General features: G+C 44.3%; 1 protein-coding gene across 2 annotated transcripts in view; it reads right to left on the minus strand.

Annotated features, from left to right (window-relative positions):
• The window catches only part of DNTT (DNA nucleotidylexotransferase), a 38,601-nt gene that overhangs the window by 17,864 nt on the left and 6,685 nt on the right, over window positions 1-14,052 (minus strand). For both annotated transcript variants that reach the window (XM_004749591.3, XM_004749590.3), the window contains exons 2-8: window positions 9,428-9,599; window positions 8,352-8,480; window positions 6,937-7,107; window positions 5,915-5,986; window positions 3,990-4,113; window positions 2,031-2,163; window positions 885-993 (exon numbers count right to left, since the gene is read on the minus strand). In XM_004749591.3, the coding sequence (XP_004749648.1) occupies window positions 885-993; window positions 2,031-2,163; window positions 3,990-4,113; window positions 5,915-5,986; window positions 6,937-7,107; window positions 8,352-8,480; window positions 9,428-9,599 (910 nt within the window). The remainder of the gene's footprint in view (window positions 1-884; window positions 994-2,030; window positions 2,164-3,989; window positions 4,114-5,914; window positions 5,987-6,936; window positions 7,108-8,351; window positions 8,481-9,427; window positions 9,600-14,052) is intronic.

Here is a 14,052-nt window from a genome sequence, read left to right on the forward strand (position 1 = left end):
CACTCTTCTGAGAAGGACAGAGGGGGCTGGGGATCTGGTTCCTACGTTGGGTCCTCCCTTCTTGTGCTACTAGTTCCAGGGTGTTGTGTTTCTGGCTCTTATTTTCACTTGATCTGAGGTTTCTCTCTTTCTGCCATATCAGGGAGCATGGCCCACACCCAGCAGGGGCCAGCTTGCTCAGGAAGGATGCAGCTGGGCCAGAAAAACACCAGCCCTAGGTTTGTCAGCCCACCAGTCCTGTAGGTCCCTGGGGTGGAGCCCTCTGGTCTCTTTGGAAAGTAGAGTTCTCACTGGAGTGGGGCACCAGTCAGGGCCCAGGAGGCTCTCCCTGCTGCCCATCCTTCACCTCCTCTGCTGGGCAATAGGTAGCCTAGGAGAAGTCTCATCTCCTCAGTGGGTTGGTGCTTCTGAGCTCATCTTTTCATGAGTTTCTTTTTTCCCATCTCAGGACAAAGTCAAGGTAGTTGTTGAACAGAAGAGAGTTCCAGGCACCAGCGACACCTCCTGGCTGCTTCTATCCCAATCCCAGCAGTCCTGCCCGATGCCTAAACTGGGCTGGCCATCTCATACCTCCCAGGTCTGTACCTGCTCTCCATTTGTTTCAGAGATGTAATGCTCCTGAACGTCCAATACAGAGACATTCACACCCTTGGCCCCGTTGGAAACAAGGCAAGTGTGTATATGCAAGATTGATATTCACAACATGGACTCTAGGACCCCAGGCAGATAAGTCTCATCGGGTGTCATGCTATTGTGTAAGCTGTTGCAAATCATTGACAATCAGATAGTCATTACAAAATTATGAGGTAAACAGTATGCAAAATTCAGTTGTGTTAATGGACTGCTTGAGTGTCCAAACATCCACTTTTGATCCTTCTTCTTACCTTCCTTTCCCATAAGTTTATCACTTTCGGTAAAAGTTGTTCCTCGTCTTCATCTGTTGACCCGGGGCTGGTAATTAAAAAATCTACATCATGCCCAATCTTCTTACCTCTGAACAAAAAAAAAAGTATAAAATGGAAATGAATTAGTTTTTAGCTCCGAATTTTAGCTCCCAAACAAAGTCACCTTTGTTTTTGTGTCCTGTGCTCAAGGTTGGAGCACCACAAAATGCTCATGATAAATTTTTTAAAAATATCCTTGTTGTACAATTCTACTCTTCGTAGAATAACTTTATGACAGAAAAAAAATCCCACATAGTGCGTACGGGATGACATATGTGTGGGTAAAAAATAGCAAAGGAAATGATTTCTTCTGCACTCACCCCCACGTCCATATAGAGACAAGAATGGCGACGAGCAAACCAAGAACTATGATACAAGAGAGGGCTCTCAGAATTAGGACATTGACTGAAGGCATTTTCTTAGATTTGATCTTCCTCTCCCACTTGCTCCCTCACTTCAGACTTGGCTTGCCAGGATGGCCAAAAGCAAGCAGGTAAGAGGGCCACAGGGAGAGCTGGAGGAGTGGTGGGGTGGGAGGCAAGGAATTTCTTTCAGGAAGGAGGCCTCAACATCCAACGAGGCACACGTTTTTGTGAAGAATTTGTTCATTCTACTCATTGATTTGGCCAGTATTTCTTGAGTACCTGCTTTATGCCAGGCTCCTGGTTCTCACAGAGCACTAACATCTACAAACTAAGTGAGGGAAAGGATGTATACAAACAAGTTACTTGGCAGGTAGCCCTGAGGTAGTCTGTCGGGTTGAGCCTGGAGGAGGGGGTGGTACCTCAATTGAGTCTTAAAAGATGAGAAGTCAGCCAGGTGACAATTTGAGGAAAGCTAGTCCAAGCAGAAGGGACCGACGAGCGAGCGAGTCATAGAGGCATGAAACAGCTCTGTGTTTGCAAAGACAAGGCATTTGGGGTTGCTGGGGTGGGAACGTGAGGTACAAAAGATGAGACCACAGAGACAGGCTGGTACCAGATCACCAAAGGCCTTTGTGCCATGCTCAGAAGCCTGAACTTCTGAATATAGGGAGCCACTGAAGGTGTTAGAGCAGGAGAGGCAAAAGGAGCTCTCATTATCTACCTCCGGAATCCTCCTGTCATGGTGACGAAGGCTTCAGGCAGAAATGCCCAGACGGCCTCTTTAACCAGCATGCCAACTGCCTCTGCTTCTGCCCTGGTCACACAGCTGACAAGATCTTCATAATAGAGGAATCCTGAGGGGCCATTGAACAGGTCAATGGAGAGAGTGACACATGACATGACCAGCCCTCTGTGGGAGGGGATTCTGCCCCCAGATAGCGCAAACATGACCACAGGCATCACCAAACTCTTTCCCCAGAGACGAGTGTGTTCTCTATACTCTTGGTTGTGAATTTTTCATGGTAATGATGACTCTGCTTTCTGACTTGTAAGAAAGAGACTTAAAATTGCCTGACGGAGAAAGAGCCTATATTTCATATCCACCTGGAAAGCAAGCTGTAGGACTTCTTACTGAAGAACCAGCCTTCTTGACCAATAAACTGTGTCCTATGAATCTTGAAAGATAATGCATATAGATTTAGGAGGGGAAGATTCAGAGTTGGAAAGTGGTGGATGGAAGTTCAGACACAGTTGTGATAATGATTTGGTTAGTCCCACAGGCCCATGGAGGGAGCTTCCTCCAAAAATTAAAAATAGAATGAGTATGTGATCCAGCAGTCCTGCTTCTAGGAATACATCTGAAGGAAATGAAAATGCTATGTCAAAGGGATTTGCGCAGGCCATGTTCACAGCAGTGTTATTCACAATAGCTAAGACTGCTGTCTTAGGAAACAACCTAAATATCCAACAGTAGATGGATAAAGGAGTTGTGCGGGTGTATGTTTGTATGAATATTATTCAACCATGGAGGTGAGGATATCCTGCCATTTGCAACTACATGGATGTATCTTGAGGACATAATGTTAAGTGAAATAAGTCAAGAGAAAGACAAATATTCTATAATCTCACTTAAATGTGAAATCTAAAACCAAAAACTTGTAGAAGAGAAATCAGATTTGTGGTTATCGGAGATGAGGGTGAGTGGTGGAGGAATTGCAAGAATGTGGTCAAAAAAGTATGAACTTCCAGTTACAAGAGAAATAAGTACCAGGGATGTAATATACTACAGGATGGCTGTACTCAATGCTGCTGGATGTGGCTTGCTCTCTCTGATTGCAGTTATATCGTATTTGTATTACATGTTGAAAGTAAATGTTTAAAACACGTACATCTTTTTGGGCCTTTGCATTTCTTCATTTAAAAAAGTGTACCACAGCCCTCCATAGATGGAAACACCCAAGCCACCACCTTCAACCTGTAGGAAGTCCTGCCAGCCTTCAGCTGTCTCACCATAGTCTTGTCTTCTCAAACTGGTAGGTCCTGAGCAGTTAGATCAACCATCTGCCTAGATTTGCACACTTTCCCTTCTCTTTACTGGTGTCTTGTGGTTTCTAAAGCAGATCCACATTTGTGCCAGCAATGACTCTTGGTTTGCTCAAATATTTTTTACTCCTCAATCTTTATATCCATTTTCTTCCCTTGACTCTGCTCCCACACCTTTCCCCCAAGGGAGACAGCAAGGACCAAACGTCTAGAGCCAGTTCAGTATGAACCAGATCAACAGGGCAACCCCGTGTGATGCTTGGATGCAGGAATGACGGGTTCTCTTGTGGAGAGTCTTTGCCCTGTGCCAGGATTGGTGCTAAGGGCTTTGCCAGCATGATCTGATTTATTCCCCATTTACTAGCAATGTTACCCCCCTTTTATAGACATGGTAGCTTAGGCTTAGAAACTTGAACAGGCTTGCTCAAGATCATGTAGCCGCCCAGTGTTGGAGCCAGGATTTGGATCCAGGTGTGTCTGATTCCAAAAGCTTGTGCTTTTAACCAAGTACAAAAAAAAAGAGAGCAAACAAGTGACCCAGGTACCAGCATTGGAGTTGAAGTTCAGCTGACTTAGCTCTACCACCACCTGATGAGCCCCTGACCACAGCAGGAGATCTGTAGGCAGGACAGTTTACCTGCTTTCTGCATTGGTGTGAATTTCAGGGTTTTGTCCAGCTTTATTTTATTCAGAGTTCTGTAACCCATTCTGAACCATTTCTCGGAAGTCTTCAGTCCCACTCCAAATACAGAAGTAAAGAGCTGAAACAGAGGGAAAGGCATGCCTTTAGTTTTTGAAATGATCACTATGACAATGAAGCAACACTTTTCAAGGTCAAGGGATTAGGAAAACACATAAGGAAATTTCTGACCCAGTTTCTCCTGAATATGACAAGCAGGTGGGTGATGGTAACTTTGGACAGAGCTTTAAGTTTCAGGAGGGTCCTCTCCTGACACGTGTTATGAAAGGGAACAGAAGTGAGGAGGCGGGGCATGGCTTCTGCCCAGGCTTCTGTGTACTCTGATGGTTGCTTGCCTGTGCAGTCCATGAGTGACAGCAGCTTCCTCTGTTGGGCACTCCTTCTTGGCCCAGGGTCCTTACACTCATGCTCTGCATATTTTAAGAGGGATGCTCATGTAGGTTGTATGCATTCCTGACCATCGCCCAGCTGATAGACCAAACTTGAATCCAAGCTGCCTGTACTCTAAGCTTTGGCTCCCGCCTACAAGCACCTTTAGGCCTGTGCCTCACCCCAGAACCGAAGGGCTGGGCAGAAACTCTGTCACCTGCAACTCCAGGATGGGGCACACTGGGGGGGTAATAGGCCCTGCTTCAAGGGAGAGTAGGATGCAGTGAGGAGCTTCTGACACAGGTGTGCTCTTTACCAGCAGATTTGTTTTGTCCCATGGTCCCAGTGTCCCCATGATATTTGTACCCATGAGTGATAGATGCCAGAAGATAATTTGTACCTCAGCATAGCAGTAAGCTCATACATCCGTATTTATCTGGGCATCTGCTTCCTAGACCACAATATGGACTGATTGTGTCCTCCTCCATCCATTAGTTGAAGCCCTAATGCCCTGGTGGTGGTATTTGGAGATGAGGCCTTAGGGAGGTGATTAGGTTTAGATGAGGTCATGACAGTAGGGCCCTCATGAGGGGACTAGTGCCTTAATAAGAAGAGGCACCACAAGGGTGCTAAGCATCTGCCTTCAGCTCAGGTCATGATCCCTTGGTCCTGGGATCAAGGCCCACATTGGGCTCCCTGTTCAGCAGGAAGTCTGCTTCTCTCTCTCCTACTCCCCCTGCTTGTGTTCCCTCTATCGCTGTGTCTCTCTCAAATAAATGAACAAGTAATCTTTTTTTTTTTCCAAAAAAGAGGCCCACGGGACTTCCTCTCCATGTGTGTCTTGTGAGGGCGCGTTGAGAAGGTGGCCATCTGCAAGCCAGGAAGAGAGCCCTAACCTGAACCTGACCATGCTGGCACTCGCTCTCAGGCTTCCAGGCTCCAGACTCTAAGAAAAGTAATATTTGTTATTTAATCCACCCAGCCTGTGGCGTTTTGTCATGGTAACCCAAGCTGATACAACCACTTAGAATAAGTAATAGGATTAACTGAAAAAACATTTTCTTCTTCTTTTTTTTTTAAGATTTTATTTATTTATTTGACAGACAGAGATCCCAAGTAGGCAGAGAGGCAGGCAGAGAGAGAGGAGGAAGCTGGCTCCCAGCTGAGCAGAGAGCCTTACGTGGGGCTCGATCCTAGGACCCTGGGATCATGACCTGAGCCAAAGGCAGAGGCCTTAACCCACTGAGCCACCCAGGTGCCCTGAAAAAACATTTTCAAGGGGTGCCTGGGTGGCTCAGTGGGTTAAGCCTCTGCCTTTGGCTCAGGTATGATCTCAGGGTCCTGGAATCGAGCCCTGCGTCGGGCTCTCTGCTCTGCGGGGAGCGTGCTTTCTCCTCTCTCTGCCTGCCTCTCTGCCTACTTGTGATCTCTGTCAAATAAATAAAATCTTAAAAAAAAAAACATTTTCAATAAATACATCTAAAATTACTTACTTTGAAGGACTGATATCGTTCATCATTTAACACAGCTTTAACTTCAGAACTTTCTCCATCTTCAATAATTTCCTGCATGGACAGTGGAAAAATATTTTATAGTAGTGATGGTGAAAAAATCAGAGAGTCAAGGGCTCTCAAACTCCCAGATATAGTAGCTTGATTGTTCAGGAAAATGTATCCCTGTTCCCTCAGAATGTTTCCCTAGCAAATCTTGACAAAATAAAGAGACTTCCTGTAAGTTTAGAAATCTCAGCTCATTCTGAGTACTCCTTTATAGTTGTCAGGGATGAAGGCACAGAAGGATCGGAGTCCAATTCCACAGAAACCAAACCAAAATGTTCACCAATAGTATGCCTAAATGTCTGTAATAATTTTCCCTTCAGTGGCTATGAACTAGCTGAGACAAAATTAACCTGAGCAGGTTAATTTTGGAACCATTGAAAAACCAATCCAAATTCAAGCTCTTAGAACGTCTAGCTCTAAATAGAATTGAGATGATTTTCCTTGAATACTTTACCTTGCACTTAACTTTATTGAAACTTACTTGTGGATGGCCAGCTTTGCTAGGGAATCCTTAAACATTATTACGTAAATAATCCCCCATTCCTGGCTCTCTTGTTGGAACACACAGGGAGAGATGCAGAATCAGGTAAACTGCCTGGTCACTCCCACCATTCTGGAGGGCAGCATCCTGTAAGAGGAACTGCGGTCCTTCCCACAGCCTGTGTTTGAAGACGTACCATCCCCTGCTGTCCAGCTTTTAGGACACTTGAGTCTTTTACTGTGATCAATGATAGTATGGGAAAGTTCTGTTTCCACTAGCTTTGCCCCATGTGGCCCCAGCTGTGAAAATACTGGAGTATGGAGTCTGTCTGTCCATCTCTCTGTCTATCTATCCATCCATCTATCCGTCTGTCCATCCCACATCTACACAGTTGACAGGAAAATCTGTTAACTGCATTTACTTCCCCCTCTTCCCTACATATTAGGAAATAGGACAAATCACATTTCACCCTTACCTCTATGACACACTTCACTTTGTCCTCCAGGCAGGGAATTCCTTCTGTGTCCTTCATACTGATGATTGTGAATGGCAGGGATTTAAGTACAGAAGCTGCTCTCATAAATGCCAGGCAGAAGACTTCATTTTCTCTGAACTCATAGTTTTCAGCCAGTACCTCAAAGGCATCCTAAAGAATGAAACCAGGTAAGCAAACCACCATCTGTTTCCGGCCCCTGGAGTCGCTAGCAGTCACCTGCAAATGCCTCTTGCTCTTCTTGAGTGTCGAAATACCTCCTGAAGGGTGAGATTGGCTCTCGCATATCTTTGCACCCCTACCTTTTAATGAAAGGAGTTGAATTGAAAAGACAGCTCAAAAACAAACAAACAAACAACAAAAAACCAAACAGAGCGCCTCCTAAGGAAACTTTGCGTTCACTGCCATTAGATAATTAGGTATTCAGGAATGATTTAAGCAAAGCCCAATCTCATGCTCACTGCATCCTACTAGTCATTACTAGTCAGAAGCTGCCCTCTTTCCCTGGAGACTTCCACACCAGCCTGTGGCCAGGATTCTGCCTTGGTCACTGGACCCTTTCATCTCTTAGCTTGTATTTAAAACACAGTCCTCACCTACCATGGGCATATTGAATGAAAGAAGGGGTGTGATCAGAGTGCCACAGACCCAGAGCAGGTTGTCTGTAGTAGGGCGCATTTGCATTTCAGTAGCTGTAGCTGTGTGGCATCCTGCTCTCACGCCCAGTACTGCCGTTCCTTGGTCTTCCTTGTACAGGTGGGGCTGGAAGTCTAGACACGAGAATTTTGTGTTTGATAGACTAACTGCATGTTTTAACCACTTGACTACTTTCTCTAGGCTGGGAGACAAACAGCTGTGGGCGTGTTAGGGTCATTTGAAACACAATTGCCATACTTCAGGGCTGGGTGGGGCTTTAGAGACAATCTAGCTGATTTATAGTTAAATGGATATGGCTCAGAAAGAAGTGACTTGCCCAAGATCAGAAAGGTGAGAATCCAGATCTGCTGTCTCTGTGTTTGGCTGCCCAGGAAGGGCTGTGTATGCATTATTGTTGTTTCTTTGGAACTTGCGCTAACTATGTTTTAGACTAATTACAGTATTCGGTTTTTCAAATACTTGGTTTGACAACTGTTGTGCCCCAAAGTGTCAATTCTCAATAAATAGTAATTTAAAATAATCTCTAAAAAATATACATATATTTCCAAATGTATTTGTCCATTTCTAGGACAGAAGTAGATCCATTTTTGACAAAAAGAGGAGTTAGAGATCAGGCAAAGGGGGTAAGTGAGTGTGGGGAAAACATTCCTAGATTTTTCAGATTTCATTATTGGATTTGTAAATCTGTGGAAAGAAGCTGCATGCCCTTCATTTGCCCTGGATGTTGTAAAGCGCCTTACCGTGAAGATTTGGTTATAGTTGTTTAAAGTGGTTCTTCTCTGACATGCGTATTGAGAGATCTTTTTTATAACAAGTGGTGGAGTCTTCTGGAGCTCTGGGTTGGGATTAGCTGAATAGTCTCTTTTCACCTAAACAAATGCATAAACATCTATTTTTAATAACAATTGATAGTAATAATAATAGATATTATGAAGAAAAAAATTAACAGCAGTTTGATGGCAGTTGTCTCTGGAGAGATGATAAAATTATTGGAGAGTCAACGTTTATGGTATGCACATCTCTAATATTCAGATTTGCTATTGTTAACATGTAATATTTTTGCATCAGAAAAATAAACATGAAAAAGAACAATCAATTAAGTACCATTTTCCTTTTCCATGAACTTAAATAGTCATGGTCTGAAACTTCCAGTTCTAACATGAATAGTGAAGGACTTGGAATTAAGGGTCCAACTTTCCTTATTTTTTTCCTTATGAATGATAATAGTAAGAAAAACAAAACAAAACAGGTGCCCTCTGCTCTTCTGGCTACCAGAACATCAAGGCTTCCACATTTTGAAATATTTGTGTATAGTCTTATTCATAAAACTGGCTACCATTTATTGGGTGCTGTATTTCTTTTTCTTTCTTTTTTTTTTTTTTTTAATTTGACAGACAGAGATCCCAAGTAGGCAGAGATGCAGGCAGAGAGAGAGGAGGAAGCAGGCTCTCCGCAGAGCAGAGAGCCCAATGCAGGGCTCGATCCCAGGACCCTCGGATCATGACCCGGGCCAAAGATAGAGGCTTTAATCCACTGAGCCACCCAGGCACCCCTATTGGGTGCTGTAGATCAGGCTCTCTGGTAAGTGCTTTGCCTTATGTGACTCTAGTTCTCATAACCATCTTGTCAGGCAGGTCTTACTGCTATCTTATATTGTAGAGGAGGAAAAGGAAGCTCAGAATAGGTAAGTCACTTTCCCGTGGTCACACAGGGAGTAAGCAGAAAACCTGGATCTAACCCAGGTCTGTTGATTACTACAGCCCATGTTCCTAATCCTCAAGTGAAGGGCAAAGAAAATCACAACCATAACACTTACAAGCTGGTGTTTCCCTGTCGTCTCCACTGGTGTTCCTGCTGCCATGGATTCTATCAGCCAGGAGACATCAAGGAGTTCGAGCTGTGAGCTGACTTTATGATTCTGTCCCTGCAGCCACTCCAGGACCTCTGAGCCCGAGTTGTTTTCTGCCACAATGTGGGTGATGGAATCACTGTAGAAGGCAAGGCAGCATTAAGGGCTGAAGGGAATTTCAAGTGAGGAGTGTTCCTCTTACCTCAGGGTGTTTGGAACATTCTGTCTAATGAAGAAAAATGCATACTAGACCTGACCATAGGCACAGAGAATTTAGGCCTCCATGGAAGGGATTCTGTATTAATTAGTGTAGCCATAGTGGTCTATGTTACATTAAGAAAACATTAACAAGATTGTGGTCTTTGGAAAACCAAAGTCCAGAGAAGTTGGAAGATAAGAAATTGTTAGTAAAAAAGCACTCTTTGTGTGGCTTTGGTGGGCCATTTCATTTTTATTTGTAGAGGGCTTCAGCCTGATGCCTTTCCATCTGACCCGCAATGAGAAATACATTTTATATCATGACCTAAAATAGAAAGAGATACATGTAGATATGTTTGTAACATCCCATTAAATGGATCTCACAACACATTAACAGATGGTAACCAGCTTTGAGGAAATACTGCTTTCCAAGTTTGTCAAAGCTCGGGCTAGTGGTGGAGGATAGGTGGGAAGCTTTCCCCCAGTAACCACTGAGCCTGTACCATGTTTCAGCGCGATCCTGGTATCTTTCATCCATCATCTCATTTAATACTCCCAAAGCTCCTCAAGGAAGTGTTAACATTATTCATACTTCAAAAATGGGGGAACTGAACAACAGAGTTTACGTGAAAATCTGAAGATCACACAGCTAGTAAATGGTATTGATCCTTTTTGATGGTCTCTTTCTGGGTCAAGTATATTATTTCTGGTTTTCAATAAGTTGTCACAGTCAGCATCATATCATTGGATCCAATGTTTTTTAAGGCTTTTTCCATTCAAATAATCTATGAATCTGGGAGATAGTAAGATGCATGTCTAGGCATCCAAGAGAAAAACAGAATTCTTTTCTGTTGCCCACTTCTCTTCTTTGACTTCCTCTTTCTCTTTCTCCTTTTTTGAATTGACTCTTGGATTCATTGGGTGTTTTTTGGTTCACTGTTATATTCACAGCTCTAGGTTCCTTGTGATGGTGTGGCAGGAAGTTGGATACCAAAGAAGAAAAGGGAAGTTTCTGGATATTAGTATCTTATGTGAAGCAGTCAGTTAATAATATGACAAGACATGAGGCTTGGACAACATCTGCAAGTGTTATGCAGAGAAGGAGAAGAGCTGATGTGAGCTGGGAGAGGCATGATGGCTTTGTGGAAGGAGGGGTTTGTGTCTAGTCTGGATGGATGGGGAGGAATAGGGGCCTGGAAGGCAGAACTTCAGGCCCTCCTGGAAGAAAAGATTCAGAGACCAGAAGGAAAGTAAGAGAATTGGCTGGACCAGAGTGAAGAGTTTATGTTGGGAAGTAGTTGTATACATGGCTGAGTCAGTTAGGACAACCATGTTATAGAAGGTCTTAGAAGCCTGGTTGAGGAGGTTGCATTTCATTTTCTGGGGTTGTGGAACCAGTGAAGGATTTCGTGAGCGGATCATGCATAGCCTCAGTATGTCATTTTAAAAGGCTAATCTGGGGGCACCTGGGTGGCTTAGTTGTTAAGCATCTGCCTTCCGCTCAGGTCATGATCCCAGGGTCCGGGGATCAAGCCCCACATTGGGCTCTCCACTCAGCGTGAAGCCTGCTTCTCCCTCCCCAACTCCCCCTGTTTGTGTCTCTCTCCCTGTCAAATAAATAATTTTTTTTTAAAAATCTTAAAAAAAAAAAAAGAAAAAGAAAAAGGCTAATCTGGTTCACACAGTAATTTGGAGGGGAGAGTGATGGGTGGGAAGGGTTGGGAGCTGCTTAGAATGAAATCAGGAGGAGTGCCTGGGTGGCTTGGTTAAGCAACTGCCTTTGGCTCAGGTCACAATCCCAGGGTCCTGGGGTCGAGCCCCGTGTTGGGCTTCTTGCTTAGCGTGGATCCTGCTTCTCCTTCTCCCTCTGCCTGCTACTCTGCCTGCTTGTGCTCTCTCTGTCAAATAAATAAATAAAATTGTTTAAAAAAAAAAAAAGAAGAAGAAGAAGAATGAAATCATGACCACATGTGAGATGATTCTAACCGAGTCCAGCTCCTGTAGCACCAGGAAGGAAGGCAGAGGAGACATAGGAGGGGCCTCTGGCATTAGTTCCCCTCTAACAGCTGAAGTAGAGAGAAAATACTACTTTCCTCTATCACAGTACAGTAAAAGTGCTTTTGGTAGAAATAGGAATTTAAGAAGTCTGTTTGGGTGGGGAGTGGAAATGAAATTTGTTTCAGGCATGCTGCATGTGAAGGGCGGCAAGAGGTCCTAGTGAGAATGTCCGGTTGTCGGTGGGGATGTGAGGCTGGCCTAGGAGAGAACTGGGGCTGGAGGCCAGAGCGGAGCCATCTGGATGGCAGGAGGCACAGGGGCCAAAGCAGAAGTTCTTCATGGTGAAACCACATCTGTCAAGAGTTGGGGGAGACAGCTCACTGCATCTTGTTCTAGGTCCTCATCATTCCAAAAGTGACTCTTAATAAGCTTCTTGAAAAGTTTTTTATGTGCAGACTTTAAGAAGACAACAGAAGGATTAATAGAGCTACACAGGAAGTGTGATTCCATCTAGACTTCTGACCTTTGGAGGAAACTTTATTATTATATTATCGTTAATTATAGCATTTGTATTATAATTAGTATTAAGGTTCTGTCTTAACTTCAGGGTAGAAGGATATGCTGAGGGGGAGCTCTGGGGCTCAGCTTCCAAATTCAAGCCCCTTCCCATCCACTCTCCTGCTATCCCCACCCCCACTCTGGCTATCCCTGGGGCAGTGTGGCAGTGTCTGAGCTCACACTATTGGATGAGGACCACATAATTTTTCACAGCATTCATCTAAGCACATTTCCAAATAAACCAGCCATACACCCTATGGAAGAAGACTCTGATTGAACTTGCAACCCCGTCTCGCTAAGCAATTAGCAAACAAAACCAAACAGCAACAACGGGGGCGATAATAGAGCACACACACAAAATCGAACAGGACCCCTTCTGCCATCCATACAGGGCTACCCAGAGTTCAGCACTGCTTATGCCTGGTTCCCACACAGTAAACACAGAAACTGAAAGTCAGCATTTAGGAAATTTCATTGTAATTTAGCACTATCAAAGTAGCTTTTTATAGGTTGTTTTTTGATGAAAGCATTGATCATTAAAAGTTTTTGAAAACTGGTCCTTTACCACAAGTAACTTAAGAAACATGGTCTGGAGAATAATCTGCTCTAGCCAGTCTCCATCCCCTGTCTTCTTGAGTTGCCTGAGTTGGGCTCCCAGGGACCAGCTGCATCTAGCCTATGATGTGCTTCCTGCCCCAGGCTCATCCTGCACCCTTTGCAGACCATGCACAGTCTCTGTGCCTTTGCTCACTTTCAGTTCTGAGCCCTTAGCAACAGCACTAAGGAAAGCCACTGCCTCCCATGTGTTCTGCCGACAATTTCTTAGTGTCGTGTTGATGGCTTTTTGTCTGTTTGCTGCCAGGGTAATTTTCTCTCTGCTCTGACCATGCCAGTGTTGGAAATATTAATAATATGGGAATATCACTATGTGCCAGACCCTATGGCAGGTGTATCTCATGCATTCTCTCATCTAACAGTCAGTAACACTATGAGAAAAGAGACCTTGAAGACATTAAAAGTTCACCCAGCTGATAACTGCTGAAGCAGGGATTCAGTCCCCATTCTGTGTTAATCCACAGCCTATGTGCGGGGCTACACCAAGCTGCCCCCTGTGACTTTGTGCTTCTTCCACAGTGGTGGAGAGTGCTGCACCTTTCTGCAGAAGGAAGAACATCTGGAAGGGAATCATCATCATCAAAAACCCTGATTCTCTCCAAAACGCAGAAACAGAGGTCCAGTAACACTTTCTGTTGACCATACTGTCCCTGCTGCTGCCACATGAAATTTGTTGTTGGTATTTTATGTCCAATAGCATGTAGACTTCAGTGACAGCTGTCCCAGGAAATCTGAAAGAATAGTTGCCATAGCTACACACCAAGATGGAGAAGCCACACGGAGGCTCTCAGGTTCTCTGAGCTCTGAATTTTAGGTGAATTTTACCTAAACCTCACAGAGAGGCAAAAGTGGAGCCCTGGTGATCATCTTCCAAATTTAGGCCCCTCGCCATCCACTCTTACCTCCCCTGCCCCACCACTGCTCTCTCTTCACTGGGGATGTCTCTGGACCCATCCCTGCCTCTAGCAGAGTAGCCAGAATGCCTGGGGATGTGTGGGGATGCTACATAATGATCCACCAACAATATAACATACAGGTGTACCCAGAAGAAAAGACCAGAGAATATTCCACAATACTCCAGACTGTTAGGAAAAAATACAAACACACACACACACACACACATTTATTCTTTATTCTTTTTTTTTTTTTTTAAAGATTTTTTCTTTATTTATCTGACAGAGATCACAAGTAGGCAGAGAGGCAGGCAGAGAGAGAGGAGGAAG

Source organism: Mustela putorius, unplaced genomic scaffold (genome assembly GCF_011764305.1).
Source record: "Mustela putorius furo isolate JIRA1106 unplaced genomic scaffold, ASM1176430v1.1 tig00003909_pilon_pilon_pilon, whole genome shotgun sequence".
Lineage (NCBI taxonomy): Eukaryota > Metazoa > Chordata > Mammalia > Carnivora > Mustelidae > Mustela > Mustela putorius.